This window comes from Notolepis coatsorum (assembly GCF_963971535.1).
Source record: "Notolepis coatsorum genome assembly, chromosome: 6".
NCBI classification, from domain to species: domain Eukaryota; kingdom Metazoa; phylum Chordata; class Actinopteri; order Aulopiformes; family Paralepididae; genus Notolepis; species Notolepis coatsorum.
The window spans coordinates 114,088,267-114,111,213 of NC_140170.1; the positions used below are offsets into that span (position 1 = coordinate 114,088,267).

Genomic DNA, 22,947 nt, shown 5'->3' on the forward strand with positions numbered 1-22,947 from the left:
AACTAACTTAATAGGATTGAAGTGATATTTGGCTTAAAAAATCGGTCGCCTGACAAAAAAAAAAAAAAAAAAAGGCCAGACGATGTGCATTGGGCCGCGGCTCTCTGACGCCTTATTTTCTGGGCCCCGGCCTGAAAAGTTTGGGAACCCCTGATCTATTGGACTATAGCACTCACAAACGTAAACAGTTGCCGACAGCGTAATGAGAGAGAGAGATACTGTCATTACGAGCGCGGCGCAAGTCGACTAGAGAGTAGAGAGGGAGAGACTGTCCGCTCGCGGCGCCAGTCTAGAGAGAGAGAGAGGAAGAGAAGAGACTGTCCGCGCGCGGCGCATGTCTAGAGAGGCGAGACTCATTACGCGAGCGGCGCGAGTCTGACTTCAGAGCCACACTGCAATGCACTGTAGGTTACTTTGCTTCCTGGATTAGGTACTATAGTTCGATTGAAACGGACAGAGTCCCAACTTTTCAAGAGGACCATGGTTCGGTTGTTTGGTCCTCAAAATAGTTCGGTTTGTGTTCACACCTCTACAAACGAAACGGACTATTCATTTAAGTGGACCATGGTCCACTTAAAGTGGACCAAACAGGGTAGGTGTGAACGCGACCTTAGTCTGGGTTAAATTCTGTGACATTAATAACAAGCCTTTAAAGCTGTTCAGAAGTAGCCTATTGCCCTTTATGATGTCACACCATAGACTGTAAAATGTCACACAAAAGACACAATCAACACTGATCTACTGACTAGTTTGTAAATGTATTTTATTATTGATTCATTTATTTTGCATGCATTTTATAGTTTGTGTGTGCTGCACCAAATTGTTGCAAACATACAAAATATGGGACCTTAAACGTACTGAATTAGACCTAGTTTGCATTTCCACCTATTGTCCCTCTGAAACACACACAGACACAAGCAAATACCTCCTAGCACTTAGCGCACAATTAAATCATCAGCTCCTCATGCCAGTGTGTCTGTGCAGTGTGTTCTCAGCTGGTGTCTGTGCAGTGTGTTCTCAGCTAGTGTCTGTGCAGTGTGTTCTCAGCTAGTGTCTGTGCAGTGTGTTCTCGGCTAGTGTCTGTGCAGTGTGTTCTCAGCTAGTGTCTGCAGTGTGTTCTCAGCTAGTGTTTCTCAGCTAGTGTCTGCAGTGTGTTCTCAGCTAGTGTCTGCAGTGTGTTCTCAGCTGGTGTCTGTAGTGTGTTCTCAGCTAGTGTCTGTGCAGTGTGTTCTCAGCTGGTGTCTGTGCAGTGTGTTCTCAGCTAGTGTCTGTGCAGTGTGTTCTCAGCTGGTGTCTGTGCAGTGTGTTCTCAGCTAGTGTCTGTAGTGTGTTCTCAGCTAGTGTCTGTGCAGTGTGTTCTCAGCTGGTGTCTGTGCAGTGTGTTATCAGCTAGTGTCTGCAGTGTGTTCTCAGCTAGTGTCTGCAGTGTGTTCTCAGCTGGTGTCTGTGCAGTGTGTTCTCAGCTAGTGTCTGTGCAGTGTGTTCTCAGCTAGTGTCTGTGTAGTGTGTTCTCAGCTGGTGTCTGTGCAGTGTGTTCTCAGCTAGTGTCTGTAGTGTGTTCTCAGCTGGTGTCTGCAGTGTGTTCTCAGCTGGTGTCTGCAGTGTGTTCTCAGCTAGTGTCTGCAGTGTGTTCTCAGCTGGTGTCTGCAGTGTGTTCTCAGCTAGTGTCTGTGCAGTGTGTTCTCAGCTAGTGTCTGCAGTGTGTTCTCAGCTGGTGTCTGCAGTGTGTTCTCAGCTGGTGTCTGTAGTGTGTTCTCAGCTAGTGTCTGCAGTGTGTTCTCAGCTGGTGTCTGCAGTGTGTTCTCAGCTAGTGTCTGTGCAGTGTGTTCTCAGCTGGTGTCTGCAGTGTGTTCTCAGCTGGTGTCTGTGCAGTGTGTTCTCAGCTAGTGTCTGTAGTGTGTTCTCAGCTAGTGTCTGTGCAGTGTGTTCTCAGCTAGTGTCTGTAGTGTGTTCTCAGCTAGTGTCTGTGCAGTGTGTTCTCAGCTAGTGTCTGTAGTGTGTTCTCAGCTAGTGTCTGTAGTGTGTTCTCAGCTAGTGTCTGTGCAGTGTTTTCTCAGCTAGTGTCTGTAGTGTGTTCTCAGCTAGTGTCTGTAGTGTGTTCTCAGCTAGTGTCTGTGCAGTGTGTTCTCAGCTAGTGTCTGCAGTGTGTTCTCAGCTAGTGTCTGCAGTGTGTTCTCAGCTAGTGTCTGCAGTGTGTTCTCAGCTAGTGTCTGCAGTGTGTTCTCAGCTGGTGTCTGCAGTGTGTTCTCAGCTAGTGTCTGTGCAGTGTGTTCTCAGCTAGTGTCTGCAGTGTGTTCTCAGCTGGTGTCTGCAGTGTGTTCTCAGCTAGTGTCTGCAGTGTGTTCTCAGCTAGTGTCTGTAGTGTGTTCTCAGAGTGTCTGCAGTGTGTTCTCAGCTAGTGTCTGTGCAGTGTGTTCTCAGCTGGTGTCTGCAGTGTGTTCTCAGCTGGTGTCTGCTAGAGCCATATGAAATCCGTTTTATTATTTTCCAAATTCCATTTAATTTTTTCCCAAATTCCATTTTTTACGTTTTAATATTTCAGAATTCTGTATTTTGCTTTTTATGCTAATTTTACCATCAGAAATAGTGTCTAATAAGTGGGAATGAATAAATGTCCACAATTGAATAAGATATAACAGTCCATTTAATGTTTTTAAGTGCTGCAACTCAGAAATACAGTTCAATTTTACACAATATTTTTCAATTAATATTGTGACAAAATAAAAATACATATTTCAAGTGTAAACAATAGATACAGCTAGCTACTACTGACATTATCACAATGGCAATGTCAGTAACCTAGCTATATCTATTATATTGTGATGAAATATAGTAATGCATAATTTAGGCACCTTTAGTTTAGTTTATTTCGTTTATAAAGGACAGTGTATAATGGCAATCGTTTGCATTAAACAAATGGATGGGTGCACTAGATTTAGCAAGAAGCTATCATTTCCATCTATAGTCCTATGTACTGTAACGTTTCATAGCTATTTAAGTTTATTTAGATTATAAAGGGCAGTGTATAATGACAATCGTTTGCATTAAACAAATGGATGAGTGCACTAGATTTAGCAAGAAGCTATCATTTCCATCTATAGTCCTATGTACTGTAACGTTTCATAGCTATTTAAGTTTATTTAGATTATAAAGGGCAGTGTATAATGACAATCGTTTGCATTAAACAAATGGATGGGTGCACCAGATTAAGCTAGAACTTCTAGAAGCTATCATTTCCATCTATAGTCCTATAACGTTACATAGCTATTTAAGTGTATTTAGTTTATAAAGGGCAGTGTATAATGACAATCGTTTGCATTAAACAAATGGATGGGTGCACTAGATTTAGCTAGAAGCTATCATGTATTCATGTCCTAAGTTAACGTTATAGCTATTTAATCACAATAGTGTCGCAAGTGTTTTTGCGGGTCCAGTCCACGGAACGTTGACAGAATTAGCAAAACACCTTATCACCGGAGGCATAAAAGTCATTAGGATACTGTTCTGCTCTGAATTGAGGGCTTATTGTGGAATTGTTTAGCTTCTTGACGATGTTAACACTGAAGCAGCCAGACGCTTGAGCACCGCGGCTGTGTTGTGTGTAACACGCTGTAGAGTCCCCGCCTCCCCGGTCGCGTGTGCACCAAACGTTCCACCCAAAAACGAATTTCAGTCCAGATTAGGCCAAATTCTGCAATATTCCACGTTTTGCAGTTGATTCCATTTTTATTGGTTAATTCCGCGATTCCGTCCGCGATTCCGTGAACGCGGATTTCATATGGCTCTAGTGTCTGCAGTGTGTTCTCAGCTAGTGTCTGTGCAGTGTGTTCTCAGCTGGTGTCTGCAGTGTGTTCTCAGCTAGTGTCTGTGCAGTGTGTTCTCAGCTAGTGTCTGCAGTGTGTTCTCAGCTAGTGTCTGTGCAGTGTGTTCTCAGCTAGTGTCTGCAGTGTGTTCTCAGCTAGTGTCTGCAGTGTGTTCTCAGCTAGTGTCTGTGCAGTGTGTTCTCAGCTGGTGTCTGCAGTGTGTTCTCAGCTAGTGTCTGTGCAGTGTGTTCTCAGCTGGTGTCTGTGCAGTGTGTTCTCAGCTAGTGTCTGTGCATTGTGTTCTCAGCTAGTGTCTGCAGTGTGTTCTCAGCTGGTGTCTGCAGTGTGTTCTCAGCTAGTGTCTGTGCAGTGTGTTCTCAGCTAGTGTCTGTGCAGTGTGTTCTCAGCTAGTGTCTGTGCAGTGTGTTCTCAGCTGGTGTCTGCAGTGTGTTCTCAGCTAGTGTCTGTGCAGTGTGTTCTCAGCTGGTGTCTGCAGTGTGTTCTCAGCTGGTGTCTGCAGTGTGTTCTCAGCTAGTGTCTGTGCAGTGTGTTCTCAGCTGGTGTCTGCAGTGTGTTCTCAGCTAGTGTCTGTGCAGTGTGTTCTCAGCTGGTGTCTGTGCAGTGTGTTCTCAGCTAGTGTCTGCAGTGTGTTCTCAGCTAGTGTCTGTAGTGTGTTCTCAGCTAGTGTCTGCAGTGTGTTCTCAGCTAGTGTCTGCAGTGTGTTCTCAGCTGGTGTCTGCAGTGTGTTCTCAGCTAGTGTCTGCAGTGTGTTCTCAGCTAGTGTCTGCAGTGTGTTCTCAGCTAGTGTCTGTAGTGTGTTCTCAGCTAGTGTCTGTGCAGTGTGTTCTCAGCTGGTGTCTGTGCAGTGTGTTCTCAGCTAGTGTCTGCAGTGTGTTCTCAGCTACTGTCTGCAGTGTGTTCTCAGCTGGTGTCTGCAGTGTGTTCTCAGCTAGTGTCTGTGCAGTGTGTTCTCAGCTAGTGTCTGCAGTGTGTTCTCAGCTGGTGTCTGCAGTGTGTTCTCAGCTAGTGTCTGCAGTGTGTTCTCAGCTAGTGTCTGTGCAGTGTGTTCTCAGCTGGTGTCTGCAGTGTGTTCTCAGCTGGTGTCTGTGCAGTGTGTTCTCAGCTGGTGTCTGCAGTGTGTTCTCAGCTAGTGTCTGCAGTGTGTTCTCAGCTGGTGTCTGTGCAGTGTGTTCTCAGCTAGTGTCTGTGCAGTGTGTTCTCAGCTGGTGTCTGCAGTGTGTTCTCAGCTGGTGTCTGTGCAGTGTGTTCTCAGCTGGTGTCTGTGCAGTGTGTTCTCAGCTAGTGTCTGCAGTGTGTTCTCAGCTAGTGTCTGCAGTGTGTTCTCAGCTAGTGTCTGTGCAGTGTGTTCTCAGCTGGTGTCTGTAGTGTGTTCTCAGCTAGTGTCTGCAGTGTGTTCTCAGCTGGTGTCTGCAGTGTGTTCTCAGCTGGTGTCTGCAGTGTGTTCTCAGCTAGTGTCTGCAGTGTGTTCTCAGCTAGTGTCTGTGCAGTGTGTTCTCAGCTAGTGTCTGTGCAGTGTGTTATCAGCTAGTGTCTGCAGTGTGTTCTCAGCTAGTGTCTGCAGTGTGTTCTCAGCTAGTGTCTGTGCAGTGTGTTCTCAGCTAGTGTCTGTGTAGTGTGTTCTCAGCTGGTGTCTGTGCAGTGTGTTCTCAGCTAGTGTCTGTAGTGTGTTCTCAGCTAGTGTCTGTGCAGTGTGTTCTCAGCTAGTGTCTGTAGTGTGTTCTCAGCTAGTGTCTGTGCAGTGTGTTCTCAGCTAGTCTCTGTAGTGTGTTCTCAGCTAGTGTCTGTAGTGTGTTCTCAGCTAGTGTCTGTGCAGTGTGTTCTCAGCTAGTGTCTGTAGTGTGTTCTCAGCTAGTGTCTGTAGTGTGTTCTCAGCTACTGTCTGCAGTGTGTTCTCAGCTGGTGTCTGTGCAGTGTGTTCTCAGCTAGTGTCTGTAGTGTGTTCTCAGCTAGTGTCTGTAGTGTGTTCTCAGCTACTGTCTGCAGTGTGTTCTCAGCTAGTGTCTGCAGTGTGTTCTCAGCTAGTGTCTGCAGTGTGTTCTCAGCTAGTGTCTGTGCAGTGTGTTCTCAGCTAGTGTCTGTGCAGTGTGTTCTCAGCTAGTGTCTGCAGTGTGTTCTCAGCTAGTGTCTGCAGTGTGTTCTCAGCTAGTGTCTGTGCAGTGTGTTCTCAGCTAGTGTCTGTGCAGTGTGTTCTCAGCTAGTGTCTGCAGTGTGTTCTCAGCTGGTGTCTGCAGTGTGTTCTCAGCTAGTGTCTGCAGTGTGTTCTCAGCTAGTGTCTGTAGTGTGTTCTCAGAGTGTCTGCAGTGTGTTCTCAGCTAGTGTCTGTGCAGTGTGTTCTCAGCTAGTGTCTGCAGTGTGTTCTCAGCTAGTGTCTGTGCAGTGTGTTCTCAGCTAGTGTCTGTAGTGTGTTCTCAGCTACTGTCTGCAGTGTGTTCTCAGCTAGTGTCTGTGCAGTGTGTTCTCAGCTAGTGTCTGCAGTGTGTTCTCAGCTGGTGTCTGCAGTGTGTTCTCAGCTAGTGTCTGTGCAGTGTGTTCTCAGCTGGTGTCTGCAGTGTGTTCTCAGCTGGTGTCTGCAGTGTGTTCTCAGCTGGTGTCTGTGCAGTGTGTTCTCAGCTAGTGTCTGCAGTGTGTTCTCAGCTGGTGTCTGCAGTGTGTTCTCAGCTGGTGTCTGCAGTGTGTTCTCAGCTAGTGTCTGCAGTGTGTTCTCAGCTAGTGTCTGCAGTGTGTTCTCAGCTAGTGTCTGCAGTGTGTTCTCAGCTAGTGTCTGCAGTGTGTTCTCAGCTGGTGTCTGCAGTGTGTTCTCAGCTAGTGTCTGCAGTGTGTTCTCAGCTAGTGTCTGTGCAGTGTGTTCTCAGCTAGTGTCTGCAGTGTGTTCTCAGCTAGTGTCTGCAGTGTGTTCTCAGCTAGTGTCTGCAGTGTGTTCTCAGCTACTGTCTGCAGTGTGTTCTCAGCTGGTGTCTGCAGTGTGTTCTCAGCTGGTGTCTGTGCAGTGTGTTCTCAGCTAGTGTCTGCAGTGTGTTCTCAGCTACTGTCTGCAGTGTGTTCTCAGCTAGTGTCTGCAGTGTGTTCTCAGCTGGTGTCTGTGCAGTGTGTTCTCAGCTGGTGTCTGCAGTGTGTTCTCAGCTGGTGTCTGCAGTGTGTTCTCAGCTAGTGTCTGCAGTGTGTTCTCAGCTACTGTCTGCAGTGTGTTCTCAGCTGGTGTCTGTGCAGTGTGTTCTCAGCTGGTGTCTGCAGTGTGTTCTCAGCTGGTGTCTGCTAGAGCCATATGAAATCCGTTTTATTATTTTCCAAATTCCATTTAATTTTTTCCCAAATTCCATTTTTTCCGTTTTAATATTTCAGAATTCTGTATTTTGCTTTTTATGCTAATTTTACCATCAGAAATAGTGTCTAATAAGTGGGAATGAATAAATGTCCACAATTGAATAAGATATAACAGTCCATTTAATGTTTTTAAGTGCTGCAACTCAGAAATACAGTTCAATTTTACACAATATTTTTCAATTAATATTGTGACAAAATAAAAATACATATTTCAAGTGTAAACAATAGATACAGCTAGCTACTACTGACATGATCACAATGGCAATGTCAGTAACCTAGCTATATCTATTATATTGTGATGAAATATAGTAATGCATAATTTAGGCACCTTTAGTTTAGTTTATTTCGTTTATAAAGGACAGTGTATAATGGCAATCGTTTGCATTAAACAAATGGATGGGTGCACTAGATTTAGCAAGAAGCTATCATTTCCATCTATAGTCCTATGTACTGTAACGTTTCATAGCTATTTAAGTTTATTTAGATTATAAAGGGCAGTGTATAATGACAATCGTTTGCATTAAACAAATGGATGAGTGCACTAGATTTAGCAAGAAGCTATCATTTCCATCTATAGTCCTATGTACTGTAACGTTTCATAGCTATTTAAGTTTATTTAGATTATAAAGGGCAGTGTATAATGACAATCGTTTGCATTAAACAAATGGATGGGTGCACCAGATTAAGCTAGAACTTCTAGAAGCTATCATTTCCATCTATAGTCCTATAACGTTACATAGCTATTTAAGTGTATTTAGTTTATAAAGGGCAGTGTATAATGACAATCGTTTGCATTAAACAAATGGATGGGTGCACTAGATTTAGCTAGAAGCTATCATGTATTCATGTCCTAACGTTATAGCTATTTAATCACAATAGTGTCGCAAGTGTTTTTGCGGGTCCAGTCCACGGAACGTTGACAGAATTAGCAAAACACCTTATCACCGGAGGCATAAAAGTCATTAGGATACTGTTCTGCTCTGAATTGAGGGCTTATTGTGGAATTGTTTAGCTTCTTGACGATGTTAACACTGAAGCAGCCAGACGCTTGAGCACCGCGGCTGTGTTGTGTGTAACATGCTGTAGAGTCCCCGCCTCCCCGGTCGCGTGTGCACCAAACGTTCCACCCAAAAACGAAATTTCAGTCCAGATTAGGCCAAATTCTGCAATATTCCACGTTTTGCAGTTGATTCCATTTTTATTGGTTAATTCCGCGATTCCGTCCGCGATTCCGTGAACGCGGATTTCATATGGCTCTAGTGTCTGCAGTGTGTTCTCAGCTAGTGTCTGTGCAGTGTGTTCTCAGCTGGTGTCTGCAGTGTGTTCTCAGCTAGTGTCTGTGCAGTGTGTTCTCAGCTAGTGTCTGCAGTGTGTTCTCAGCTAGTGTCTGTGCAGTGTGTTCTCAGCTAGTGTCTGTGCAGTGTGTTCTCAGCTAGTGTCTGTGCAGTGTGTTCTCAGCTGGTGTCTGCAGTGTGTTCTCAGCTAGTGTCTGTGCAGTGTGTTCTCAGCTAGTGTCTGTGCAGTGTGTTCTCAGCTGGTGTCTGCAGTGTGTTCTCAGCTGGTGTCTGTGCAGTGTGTTCTCAGCTAGTGTCTGTGCAGTGTGTTCTCAGCTGGTGTCTGCAGTGTGTTCTCAGCTAGTGTCTGCAGTGTGTTCTCAGCTAGTGTCTGCAGTGTGTTCTCAGCTACTGTCTGCAGTGTGTTCTCAGCTGGTGTCTGCAGTGTGTTCTCAGCTAGTGTCTGCAGTGTGTTCTCAGCTGGTGTCTGCAGTGTGTTCTCAGCTGGTGTCTGCAGTGTGTTCTCAGCTGGTGTCTGCAGTGTGTTCTCAGCTGGTGTCTGCAGTGTGTTCTCAGCTGGTGTCTGCAGTGTGTTCTCAGCTGGTGTCTGTAGTGTGTTCTCAGCTGGTGTCTGCAGTGTGTTCTCAGCTGGTGTCTGTAGTGTGTTCTCAGCTAGTGTCTGTGCAGTGTGTTCTCAGCTGGTGTCTGTAGTGTGTTCTCAGCTAGTGTCTGCAGTGTGTTCTCAGCTAGTGTCTGCAGTGTGTTCTCAGCAAGTGTCTGCAGTGTGTTCTCAGCTGGTGTCTGCAGTGTGTTCTCAGCTAGTGTCTGTGCAGTGTGTTCTCAGCTGGTGTCTGCAGTGTGTTCTCAGCTACTGTCTGCAGTGTGTTCTCAGCTAGTGTCTGTGCAGTGTGTTCTCAGCTAGTGTCTGCAGTGTGTTCTCAGCTGGTGTCTGCAGTGTGTTCTCAGCTGGTGTCTGTGCAGTGTGTTCTCAGCTAGTGTCTGTGCAGTGTGTTCTCAGCTGGTGTCTGCAGTGTGTTCTCAGCTAGTGTCTGCAGTGTGTTCTCAGCTGGTGTCTGCAGTATGTTCTCAGCTACTGTCTGCAGTGTGTTCTCAGCTGGTGTCTGCAGTGTGTTCTCAGCTGGTGTCTGCAGTGTGTTCTCAGCTGGTGTCTGCAGTGTGTTCTCAGCTAGTGTCTGCAGTGTGTTCTCAGCTACTGTCTGCAGTGTGTTCTCAGCTACTGTCTGCAGTGTGTTCTCAGCTAGTGTCTGTGCAGTGTGTTCTCAGCTACTGTCTGCAGTGTGTTCTCAGCTAGTGTCTGCAGTGTGTTCTCAGCTGGTGTCTGCAGTATGTTCTCAGCTACTGTCTGCAGTGTGTTCTCAGCTAGTGTCTGCAGTGTGTTCTCAGCTAGTGTCTGCAGTGTGTTCTCAGCTACTGTCTGCAGTGTGTTCTCAGCTGGTGTCTGCAGTGTGTTCTCAGCTGGTGTCTGCAGTGTGTTCTCAGCTGGTGTCTGCAGTGTGTTCTCAGCTAGTGTCTGCAGTGTGTTCTCAGCTGGTGTCTGTGCAGTGTGTTCTCAGCTAGTGTCTGTGCAGTGTGTTCTCAGCTGGTGTCTGTGCAGTGTGTTCTCAGCTAGTGTCTGCAGTGTGTTCTCAGCTGGTGTCTGCAGTGTGTTCTCAGCTGGTGTCTGCAGTGTGTTCTCAGCTAGTGTCTGTGCAGTGTGTTCTCAGCTAGTGTCTGCAGTGTGTTCTCAGCTGGTGTCTGCAGTGTGTTCTCAGCTAGTGTCTGCAGTGTGTTCTCAGCTAGTGTCTGTAGTGTGTTCTCAGCTGGTGTCTGTGCAGTGTGTTCTCAGCTAGTGTCTGCAGTGTGTTCTCAGCTAGTGTCTGTGCAGTGTGTTCTCAGCTAGTGTCTGCAGTGTGTTCTCAGCTACTGTCTGCAGTGTGTTCTCAGCTGGTGTCTGTGCAGTGTGTTCTCAGCTAGTGTCTGTGCAGTGTGTTCTCAGCTAGTGTCTGTAGTGTGTTCTCAGCTGGTGTCTGTGCAGTGTGTTCTCAGCTAGTGTCTGCAGTGTGTTCTCAGCTGGTGTCTGCAGTGTGTTCTCAGCTAGTGTCTGTAGTGTGTTCTCAGCTAGTGTCTGCAGTGTGTTCTCAGCTGGTGTCTGCAGTGTGTTCTCAGCTACTGTCTGCAGTGTGTTCTCAGCTGGTGTCTGTGCAGTGTGTTCTCAGCTGGTGTCTGCAGTGTGTTCTCAGCTAGTGTCTGTGCAGTGTGTTCTCAGCTAGTGTCTGCAGTGTGTTCTCAGCTGGTGTCTGCAGTGTGTTCTCAGCTAGTGTCTGCAGTGTGTTCTCAGCTAGTGTCTGCAGTGTGTTCTCAGCTAGTGTCTGTAGTGTGTTCTCAGCTGGTGTCTGCAGTGTGTTCTCAGCTACTGTCTGCAGTGTGTTCTCAGCTGGTGTCTGTGCAGTGTGTTCTCAGCTAGTGTCTGCAGTGTGTTCTCAGCTACTGTCTGCAGTGTGTTCTCAGCTGGTGTCTGCAGTGTGTTCTCAGCTAGTGTCTGCAGTGTGTTCTCAGCTACTGTCTGCAGTGTGTTCTCAGCTGGTGTCTGCAGTGTGTTCTCAGCTGGTGTCTGCAGTGTGTTCTCAGCTACTGTCTGCAGTGTGTTCTCAGCTGGTGTCTGCAGTGTGTTCTCAGCTAGTGTCTGCAGTGTGTTCTCAGCTAGTGTCTGCAGTGTGTTCTCAGCTACTGTCTGCAGTGTGTTCTCAGCTGGTGTCTGCAGTGTGTTCTCAGCTAGTGTCTGCAGTGTGTTCTCAGCTACTGTCTGCAGTGTGTTCTCAGCTGGTGTCTGCAGTGTGTTCTCAGCTGGTGTCTGCAGTGTGTTCTCAGCTGGTGTCTGCAGTGTGTTCTCAGCTAGTGTCTGTGCAGTGTGTTCTCAGCTGGTGTCTGCAGTGTGTTCTCAGCTGGTGTCTGTGCAGTGTGTTCTCAGCTAGTGTCTGCAGTGTGTTCTCAGCTAGTGTCTGCAGTGTGTTCTCAGCTAGTGTCTGCAGTGTGTTCTCAGCTATTGTCTGCAGTGTGTTCTCAGCTGGTGTCTGTAGTGTGTTCTCAGCTGGTGTCTGCAGTGTGTTCTCAGCTGGTGTCTGCAGTATGTTCTCAGCTGGTGTCTGTGCAGTGTGTTCTCAGCTAGTGTCTGCAGTGTGTTCTCAGCTGGTGTCTGTGCAGTGTGTTCTCAGCTAGTGTCTGCAGTGTGTTCTCAGCTGGTGTCTGCAGTGTGTTCTCAGCTAGTGTCTGCAGTGTGTTCTCAGCTGGTGTCTGCAGTGTGTTCTCAGCTGGTGTCTGTGCAGTGTGTTCTCAGCTAGTGTCTGTGCAGTGTGTTCTCAGCTAGTGTCTGTGCAGTGTGTTCTCAGCTGGTGTCTGTGCAGTGTGTTCTCAGCTAGTGTCTGCAGTGTGTTCTCAGCTAGTGTCTGCAGTGTGTTCTCAGCTGGTGTCTGCAGTGTGTTCTCAGCTGGTGTCTGCAGTGTGTTCTCAGCTGGTGTCTGCAGTGTGTTCTCAGCTGGTGTCTGCAGTGTGTTCTCAGCTGGTGTCTGCAGTGTGTTCTCAGCTGGTGTCTGCAGTGTGTTCTCAGCTGGTGTCTGCAGTGTGTTCTCAGCTGGTGTCTGTGCAGTGTGTTCTCAGCTAGTGTCTGTGCAGTGTGTTCTCAGCTAGTGTCTGTGCAGTGTGTTCTCAGCTAGTGTCTGTGCAGTGTGTTCTCAGCTGGTGTCTGCAGTGTGTTCTCAGCTAGTGTCTGTGCAGTGTGTTCTCAGCTGGTGTCTGTGCAGTGTGTTCTCAGCTAGTGTCTGTGCAGTGTGTTCTCAGCTAGTGTCTGTGCAGTGTGTTCTCAGCTGGTGTCTGTGCAGTGTGTTCTCAGCTAGTGTCTGCAGTGTGTTCTCAGCTGGTGTCTGCAGTGTGTTCTCAGCTGGTGTCTGCAGTGTGTTCTCAGCTGGTGTCTGCAGTGTGTTCTCAGCTGGTGTCTGCAGTGTGTTCTCAGCTACTGTCTGCAGTGTGTTCTCAGCTGGTGTCTGTGCAGTGTGTTCTCAGCTGGTGTCTGCAGTGTGTTCTCAGCTGGTGTCTGTGCAGTGTGTTCTCAGCTGGTGTCTGCAGTGTGTTCTCAGCTGGTGTCTGCAGTGTGTTCTCAGCTGGTGTCTGCAGTGTGTTCTCAGCTACTGTCTGCAGTGTGTTCTCAGCTGGTGTCTGTGCAGTGTGTTCTCAGCTAGTGTCTGCAGTGTGTTCTCAGCTGGTGTCTGTGCAGTGTGTTCTCAGCTGGTGTCTGCAGTGTGTTCTCAGCTAGTGTCTGCAGTGTGTTCTCAGCTAGTGTCTGTAGTGTGTTCTCAGCTAGTGTCTGTGCAGTGTGTTCTCAGCTAGTGTCTGCAGTGTGTTCTCAGCTAGTGTCTGCAGTGTGTTCTCAGCTGGTGTCTGCAGTGTGTTCTCAGCTGGTGTCTGCAGTGTGTTCTCAGCTGGTGTCTGCAGTGTGTTCTCAGCTGGTGTCTGCAGTGTGTTCTCAGCTGGTGTCTGCAGTGTGTTCTCAGCTAGTGTCTGTGCAGTGTGTTCTCAGCTAGTGTCTGTGTAGTGTGTTCTCAGCTGGTGTCTGCAGTGTGTTCTCAGCTGGTGTCTGCAGTGTGTTCTCAGCTAGTGTCTGCAGTGTGTTCTCAGCTGGTGTCTGTAGTGTGTTCTCAGCTAGTGTCTGTGCAGTGTGTTCTCAGCTGGTGTCTGTAGTGTGTTCTCAGCTGGTGTCTGTAGTGTGTTCTCAGCTAGTGTCTGTAGTGTGTTCTCAGCTGGTGTCTGCAGTGTGTTCTCAGCTGGTGTCTGCAGTGTGTTCTCAGCTAGTGTCTGTGCAGTGTGTTCTCAGCTGGTGTCTGTAGTGTGTTCTCAGCTAGTGTCTGTGCAGTGTGTTCTCAGCTGGTGTCTGCAGTGTGTTCTCAGCTAGTGTCTGTGCAGTGTGTTCTCAGCTAGTGTCTGTGCAGTGTGTTCTCAGCTAGTGTCTGTGCAGTGTGTTCTCAGCTGGTGCCCAGGTGTGCCTTGAGTCTAATAACAAGCGGAAATTCGCAATAGCTGCTAAATGTTTGCAATAGGCCACTCCCCTTGCCACACCCCTTTTTAGTAAATCGGCATGAACACACACACACACACACACATCTTCACACATGCGTTCTTGACCTCCGTGTCCAAATTCAGCCTCCTAGGGCAAAACCTGTGGCTGCTAGAGGGAGGGGACATTTTTGTGGACCAACCGAGTGACCTACAGAGCTGGGCTAAAAAACCATCCCCTCCTCACCCCTCCCCCCTTGGCCAGCAGCTCTTTGTATTATCTATCTTCCTTTGTATATTGTTATATTGGGCTTTATGTGGCATTTCTGAGGAATCAATAACGAGCTGGACCTCGTCTGTCAGGGTGCATTAAAAAGGTAGAGGATCATGTCCCTATTCATTCATGAATAGATTCTCGAATGCTTTTTAGTGAGGATATGGAGTCGGCAGCTGGCTGGGAACTCTGCAGAGATGGATTGGCTTGATATGGATTGACTGTTTTCCGCTGAGCAGTCATTATTCTAAAGATCACCCTGGGTCAGGATCTAAATCTGGGTCTCAGGCATGCTTCTGCTGGACGCCACACCACCATAATGTTTTAATGAGAAACGTTACATACTTGTATGAAGTGCAGTAACAAGCAGGGCTCCTGTACCCTACTTTTATAAATAAGGGGACCATAGCTGCTCAGCTCAGGCTGTCCTGTCAAAGGATTCCTTAAAGCTTCCTTCAAATTATGATTGTGTAAAGCCAGGGACAGACTGGACAGGAGCACTCTGTCATCTGCATCAGACACTTAATGGGACCATAAAAGGGTAAACAATGCTGCAAATCTGCTTCCTCCTCCAGAGAGCATTGATGAGAAGTTTTACAACCGCATCAGGTTCAGCTGTTACATCAGATCCTCCAGACATCATGAATATTGGAGGTGAATGACTCATTGAGTCTGTCAAGAGATTGAGTTGGTCTTCAGAGAACTCTGACGTGACACGGATGGGTTACTTTCTGCTGAATATTCATCATCACCTCCGCCAATCCAGAGCGCCTGCCTGCCTGTGTGTGTGTGTGTGTGTGTGTGTGTGTGTGTGTGTGTGTGTGTGTGTGTGTGTGTGTGTGTGTGTGTGTGTGTGTGTTCTGTCTCAGCTATTATTGGCAGCTTAGCCACGTGGAGAAGGAGGTGCTATGTGTACCCTCTTAAGTGTTCAGTGCTGCTTGGCCCCGATACATTTGATTCCCTGTTTATGTAATATAATTTGTGGAACCAAATAGAAGTATTCAAATGTGTGTGTGCGTGTGTGTTTGTGTGTGTGTGTGTGTGTGTTTGTCTGAGACCCCAAGAGAAATACATCTATTCGTTTGGTAACGTCATGACCTTTCAAACATTCCATTTTTAAATGAGCGTATCTACTGACCCGTCACAGAATTCAGTCACACAACTCGCCTGTTTTTATCGCCTGTGGGGATATGATGTATCCATCCTTCTCATCCTTCATATAGCATTCGATTAAATATATACATTTTCTCACGCACCTCAGTGCTGAAGATGCGCTCTATGGCATCTTCCTAAGCATCCCTGTCACAAATGCCTTTGTGGAGAGCCTGCTACCCCTCGCGTGTGAACGGAGCAGAGAAAGTGATGCAGCATGGATCTCATGAAGAGTGATATTCAAGTCAAAGCTCATTCCACTCTGATAGGCCCAGAGTTTTATATACATCCTCTTGGTCAGCAGGCTGTAAGCTGCACGGTCCAGCAAGAAATATCAATTCCTCAACAGGCCTCACACTCTCCATGGTGCTGAAACCTTTGTCTCGGATTTACCGAATGTGTTGGGGGAGATGGAACAACCCTGTAGGACCCTCGGTTGCAAAATTACAACGTCACTTTTAGCTTTGAGCTATTTTAAAAAAAGTCTGTAAATGTTTATATATTTTTTTTGCACATTTACATAGTCAATGACCTGTTGTTAGGTTAGTTAGGGTTAGATTATTATAATTTTTTTTTCAGATAATGGTTGAAGAAGTGCGTCTTTAGTCAATGGCAAAAGATTGGACGGGTTTCGGCTGTCCTAACTGCGTCTATTCTTTTACCAACCGATTTCCAGTTCCGCGTTCGCGTTCTGCGATCTGATTGGCCACTGACGTTTCTGGTGTGATCTGATTGGCCACTGACGTTTCTGGTCATGTGACATGTGTGCCCAATCTCGTGCCGTGCCCATTTCCGCCTCGAACAGCAGCAAACTACCTAACGCCTAGTTTATCACTGGTTAAGCTTAGGCGACTCTTTCGAAGTTGGTTAAGGTTAGAGTTTGGAATCAGGGCTGGTGTTCTATCGCCCTGCTCTAAGACAAACTCTAACCTTAACCAACTTCGAAAGAGTGCCTAAGCTTAACCGGTGGCAGAACTTGCCGTTACACGATTGGCGTGACCAGAAACGTCAGTGGCCAATCAGAGCGCAGAACGCGAACGCGGAACTGGAAATCCGTTGGTAAAAGTATTCAGGCGTCCTAACTGGGGTGGGTAGTTCATTCCACCATTGTGGGGCAAGGACTGAGAAAAGGCAGGTTCTCCTTGATGACCCTCCTGGAGCTCGGATAGGAGTGGGTCTGAGACGGCCAGAAGATGCAGAGCATAGGGGTCTTGAGGGTGTGTAGTTAGAGACCATTGACCGGAGGTAGGCGGGAACGGTTCCCTTTGCCGCACGGTATGCCAGGTCAAGGGCCTTGAATCAGGCCGCCTATTCGACCTACTTAGCATACTGTGCTTAATCTAAATGTTTACATTTAGATCAAATGTATTATACATTATGTAAACCTTATATATTGTATTCAGTTTAACTTTACTGTCCCACAAAATCAGCTGTTCTGCATTTGGTCACCCTACAATATGAAAAGGGGGCAGAAAACAAATTGTATCATATTTTGGGAAGCATTTGTTTGAAAATGTACAACATAGCCTATTGAGAATACGTTCATTTATTTGAATGTCTTTGCAAGTGCTTTAGGGCAAATCCTTTGAATGGAAAAAAATGTAAACAAACAACAGACTAAATAGAAAACAGAATCGTCTTGTGTGGTTTTTACATGGATATAACTAGCCTATATATTAAGGCCTACATTAAAAAAGAATGTGCCACCATATGGATGCATACCCTGGGTCTGTTGAGACTGGCAATATCGGCAACTCTTGTTTCATCTACCCAGTAAATGTTGCTTATTGTAAAAGTATGGTGCACTGCACTCTCCATGGTGCTGAAACCCCTATGCAGTGCATTCTCATTCATTCAGTCGGTATTCCTTTATTGATCCCCTTGTGGAAATTCAGGAAAGGATTCAGGAAGACCATCTGCATGGAGCCATTAATAGCATGAGTTAAGCTCAGTGTGTGAAATCCCCATCCTACCTACATAGTGCTTGAGTGTTTGCTTTAGTCTTCCACAAATTCTAGACCACCGCAACACTTCCGGTATTCTGAAATCATGGGATTGGTCTCTCCGTGTTCAGGAGACTCAGGCGTATACAAGTATATTGGATCATGTCTCCAGCACCCCGACAGCCGTAGTTACAACCACTTAATGTCAAGGCTCTCATCTCCCATGAGCTCAATGTAACGCGGAAGTGCAGTGGTCTATGCAATACAAGATCATGAATGCAAGGCAACAGACTAGGCTCACTTTGCACACACATCACTAAGGGCGCATTCACACCTACTCTGTTTGGTCCACTTTAAGTGGACCATGGTCCCTTTAAGTGGACCATGGTCCCTTTAGATCGATAGTCCGTTTGGTTTGTACAGGTGTGAACGCAAACCGAACTATAATGAGGACCAAACAACCGAACCATGGTCCTCTTGAAAAGTTGGGACTCGGTTCGTTTCAATCGAACTATAGTACCTAATCCAGGAAGCAAAGTAGCGTACTCCTCTCTAGACTGGCGCCGCACGCGGACAGTCTCTCTCTTCCTCCCTCTCTCTCTCTCCTCTCTAGACGCAGTCTCTCTCTTCCTCTCTCTCTATAGACTCGCGCCGCGCGCACCCCCCAACTTTCTCCTGCATGAGGAGGACATTCGCAGACATTCTCTCAGATAAAGAAAAAAAAAGCTTACATACTTTTTGGGTAATTTCATAATAGCAGCGTAGCTCTGTAACAACAACGCATCTCGAGCTGCTTCTATGCAGCTGTCTAGTAGTTGACAGCTTACGCAGAAAGGGAAGGGAAGGTCTCTCTCTCTCTCTCTCTCTCTCTCTATCTTTCTCTCTCTCTCTCTCTCTCTCTCTCTCTCTCTCTCTCTCTCTCTCTCTCTCTCTCTCTCTCTCTCTCTCTCTCTCTCGTCGACTAGCACGTGCTCATAATAGTATCTCTCTCATTACGCTGCCGGCAACTGATTACGTTTGTGAGTGCTATAGTCCAATAGATGCGACAGCATGTCCTTTGTTTACAAATTAGATCCGCACCAAACAGGGTAGTGTGAACGCAGACCAAAAGCAAACAATGTATCATTTTCACATTTGGTCGACCAGAAAGTCCGGACTATCCACGGAAAGTCCGGACTTTCAGATGTGAACACACCCTAAGGTTAACTTGTACACAACAAGGTCCCTCAAGCAGCAACACGACTATGCAACAGGAGCTACACCGCAAGTGAGATATAACACTATGGCAACTATTTTTTTTTCTGTATTCGTATTTTGAATTTGCAATAAATAAATTACATAAAAAGCTTTAGTAACAAATATGTTTGAAAAACATATTCCAGAGATCCCCAAAATTCAGCTGTTGAGGCTTTCAGGGCATCTCAAGTTTCAATCAAGGGGTCTGAGACCCCATAATGTCACACCCTGGCAATGCTTTAAATGAAGTCAGCACAAAGTACTGTAGGTCCCCAATGCTTGATAGACAAACTACTGTATATCGATGCAACAAAGACAACTCCAAACAGTGAGCAGAGGTTCAGTTGGATAATATTGCCTGATAGAGAAAGTTTAGGAAGTGAAGGGTGAATCGCTAGTTATTTTTTATCTCTTTGTTTCATAATGAGCTAGTGTTGGTCGAATGTGACTCACAACCATGCACTCATCAGAGGCTCAGACACACACACACTGACTGCAGCCCCTCATCTCATCTCCATCATCAGCTCCAGCCAGCCTGTCACATCTTACTGGCTGGGTAAGATAGCTGGGCGGTTGGTTGGATGGCAGGATCACTTACTGGTCGCTGGTTGTTGGTCATCAGCTGGTACTATTTGCATGGTGAGCTAGTTGACTGGATTGATTGGCAATTTGTTGGCTGGTGAAGTGGCTGGCTGGCTTCGGCTACTATAGCTGGCTGGCTGACAGGCAAAACAGGCTGCTGCAAGGAGAATCCATCGCCCCTCTTACTGTCACTCAGACACACACACACACGTGCGCACACGCACACACACACACACACGCACGCACACACACACACACGCACACACACACACACACACACACACACACACACACACAAAACACACACAAAACACTCCTGTGCCAGATTGCACCATCAGTTCCAGCTTATCGCCTCTCCTCTATTCACCCAACCACTCTTTTATGCTCAGTCTATCACTCCATCCTTTCACTCCTCCACTCTCCATACCTCTAATGGGTTGTTGTTATTATTATTATTATTATTATTATTATTATTATTATTATTATTATTATTATTATTATTATTATTATTATTATGGCAGGGGCGGCTACGTGGCGTAGTGGTCAAGGCGCTCGCCACGAAATCTGGAGACGCTGGGCTTGCCTTTTCGAGCCCAGCGCTCCACATTTGCTTTCAGTTTAGCTGGTCGTCCGTACTAATACACATTGGCCGTATTAGGGGGTGGGAAACTGATGGGTGGGGATCGGGCGTTGTGGACAGCGACTCCTACAGGTCGGTTGGTGCGCCTGCGCAGTAGAATCAGGAAGTGTCGGGGGCAGCGTGAGCCTCCCACGCGTTACTCCTCGCCACTGAGAGATCGAGCTGCGCAGGTGAAAAGATGCGACTGCTGTTACCTCAAGTACCGGAGGGGACTTGTGCTATGTATGACTTAGACTATGGTTAGACTAGTGTATTCCTGGCGTTTTTTTATACGTTTTTGACGACGTTTCATGTCCTATCTACACAGAAACACGTTTTTTGGCGTTTTTTTGTGGATACGGCTGAAACGCAAAATTGTGTTTGCGTTTGGAGATACGCAAAAAAACGAGTCGACAAACAGCGTGTAGTCAGCACGCTAGCCGTTGTTGCGAAAACGCCCATGCGCAGTAGATACCATCTGCGTGCCCTTCCGGTGACAGCAGTGTGTGTGTGTGTGTGTTTGGGACAGAGCTCCGTGTCCCAAATAGCTTCAGCTACCATGTGTTGTCAAGTTATTGTTATAAGGACCCCAGTCCAAGCTACAACAGTCTGCATTCCCTTAACAATTGTTTGTATTGAGCCGTATTGTATTGTACCCATATGCAATATGTTAAATAAAGTTTACATCCATTCATTCTGCTAGCATTACCGATGGCATGAGCAGCTGGCTAACGTGAGCTATCAGGATTCAGACCCTGTTAGCTCAGAGTTCCTCTTTCAACTTAAGAAGCATTAAACAAAATGGCCCAGTCATCTATTCACCTTTGTTTAATACACACAGCGTTGTCTCTAATGTTATCTAACTACTGATAGCTCGCGATATCATCAGTTTTGATGCTGGCTAAGTAGCGTGAGCTAACGTTAGCTTCTAGCCACAATGCTATATTGTTATAATGGCATACTCCATTGACGTTAGCATGCAGCTAACAATGCTACCGAGCGTTTTTTACACTAAACTATCCGCTCTTGGTGGTCACTTGTGTTGATGTTAGTTTTGTTTCATCAACAAATGACAGGCAGAACACACAGTGAATGTATCCGTTTTGTTTATTGCACTTTTATTAGGCTTTGCTGACAAATTATGGTTATTATTATTAAAAGATGGTGGCGCGGCATAGGCGCCTGCCTTATTGACATCTTTGCTGGAGCTTCCACCAGGAAGTGTATTGGCACATTCGTTCTGATTGGTTGAAATTGCCTTCATGTTTGCCACCTACTGCCACCTACTGCTTTGGCAGTGTACTACATCAGTGTGCTCTGGTGACAAAAACAAAAAAAAAAACGAAAGTGTGACTCGAGGCGCATGACGTCGCGGCGATACGCGGCGATGCGTATAAGAAAACAATACGAAGATGATACGAAAGGTGTAACCTCAGCCTTAGTCCACATTGCAGCCGGCTTGTGGGAGGCAAGAAACAGCGTTCGTGACAGGGGAGGGTTGAATTGGATGATACGAAATTGGGATGGGAGAAAATATAGAAAATGGGAGAAAAAGTGGATAAAAAAAAAATTATTATTATTATGGTATTTGATCCCTGTCTAGGGAGGCCAACAGCTTCTCTTAAAGGCCTCAAGCTCATCCAAAACACCCAGGGCATCTCAATAACATCCAATAAACCCACAGGGACATACAGTACACACATACATACACACACACAGGATGTATAGCACTCAGAGGTGGACATATGGGCCCTGTGTGGTGATATAATTTATGTGTTGTTCCCCAAACACAGACAGGAGGACATGCTGTCATAAAACATGTTTTATATAGGCATCCTCGTGCGCGCTGTTCAATATGAATACTGTATGTCCCGTTATTGTTTTACACAGTAAGCTTTTTATTTTTTATTACCCCTATTATGTCGCTATTACTATGTCGCTGTATATACGTCATGTTTTAACACCAGAGGCAATACAATAGATGAGAAGACACACACACACACGCACGCACGCACGCACGCACGCACGCACACACACACACACACACACACACACACACACACACACACACACACACACACACACACACACACACACACACACACACACACTCCTTCTCTCTCTCTGTCTCTCTCTCTCTCTCTCTCTCTCTCTCTCTCTCTCTCTCTCTCTCTCTCTCTCTCTCTCTCTCTCTCTCTCTCACACACCTCTTAACAGATGCATTTGACAGTGATTCTCTGGGGAGGGGGGTGTTGACAGTAGGTTTAACCTCTGTCTAAACAGTGTAACTGAATGTGTGTTTGTCTGGTCCCTCACAGGGGAAGTCCTACGCGTTTGACCGGGTGTTTCCTGTCAACAGCACCCAGGAGCAGATCTATAACACCTGTGCCAAGCAGATCGTCAAAGGTGGGTCATTCTCTTAGGTAGAGCCTGTAATGCTGTCAAACAGCGACCTCTAGGCAAAAGAGCCCTGCGTGGTATTCATTGCACTTTCTTTTGTTTTGGTCTGATGTGTAGGTTGGAGTTTAGTAGTACTTAATATACCGTGAATGTATCCAGACCTCTCTTGGTAGAGCCTGAGGTGTGGCCAGCAATAGCAAACCCCTCCCTATCCTCACTCAACTCCAACTCACACATCAAATCAAACAAAGTGCAAACAGTGCCTAGAGGTTTGACAGCATTATTATTCTACCTTTAAAGCCCTAATCCCTATATCTTTTATAGATTATTTTGATTGATTGATTTATTGATTGATTTATTGATTTATTGATTTATTGATTTATTGATTGATTGATTGATTGATTGATACGCTTTTTGGAACTTTCTTGAGTGAGTGAAGATGTGAGTGACTGTGAGTAAATTACATTGCCAATCATTGACCATAATTCACCCATTTTGCTGTTATGTAATACTCATAACATATCGAAAAATATGTTAGTCCTTGTATCAAGAGCTCAGTCAGTCAACTAGAGAATGAAAACATATTTCCAACTCTATTTCTTATTTTTAGTGGTGGGGCTACCCATTTGGTTGCGTTCGGATCACTGATTGGGCCTTTAAGGCTCATATCTCCTTTTTCCACAACACACAACAGTCTCACAGACAGCACAGCCACAGGGGAGGAAATCAGATGTCAGCTTTCCTTATCTGTTTTGTCAAATTTATTCAGTGTGTCTTTTCTCACCTTCTCAACCTCTTCTCTCCTTCTCTCTGCATGTATTTACCGCCAAGACACGCAGTTAGAAAATCCCCCCATTACCAGGACAAGATGTAGTCATGAGACCTATCGGCATGTAGGAGCACCATTAAACTAGATGCTCATTTATAGGCAGGCGGCAGGATTGCTGTATCTCCCAAAGCCGAGATCAAACGAGACTGTCTCCCATGCAAAGAGTCCCTTGAGTCAATCATTTCTCTCTCTCTCTCTCTCTCTCTCTCCCTCTTTCGCCCTCTCCCTCCCTCCCTCCCTCCCTCCTTCCTTCCTTCCTTCCTTCCTTCCTTCCTTCCTTCCTTCCTTCCTTCCTTCCTTCCTTCCTTCCTTCCTTCCTTCCTTCCTTCCCACCATTCACCGTTCCATCCTCTCGTCACAGTGTTTTTTTGTGCTGCAATACCTTCAAACAGAGTCGGACTCCCTTGAACAGACAGACTGTGTAACAGAGATCAATTGTCACAGGGAGGA

General features: G+C 46.3%; 1 protein-coding gene across 1 annotated transcript in view; it reads left to right on the forward strand.

Moving 5' to 3' along the window:
* kif5ab (kinesin family member 5A, b) overlaps nt 1–22,947 on the forward strand; it is a gene marked incomplete at both ends in the record, with an annotated part of 362,394 nt that overhangs the window by 105,205 nt on the left and 234,242 nt on the right. Inside the window, 1 exon segment of the mRNA XM_084315723.1 lies at nt 21,587–21,674. Coding sequence (XP_084171849.1) covers nt 21,587–21,674 — 88 coding nt within the window.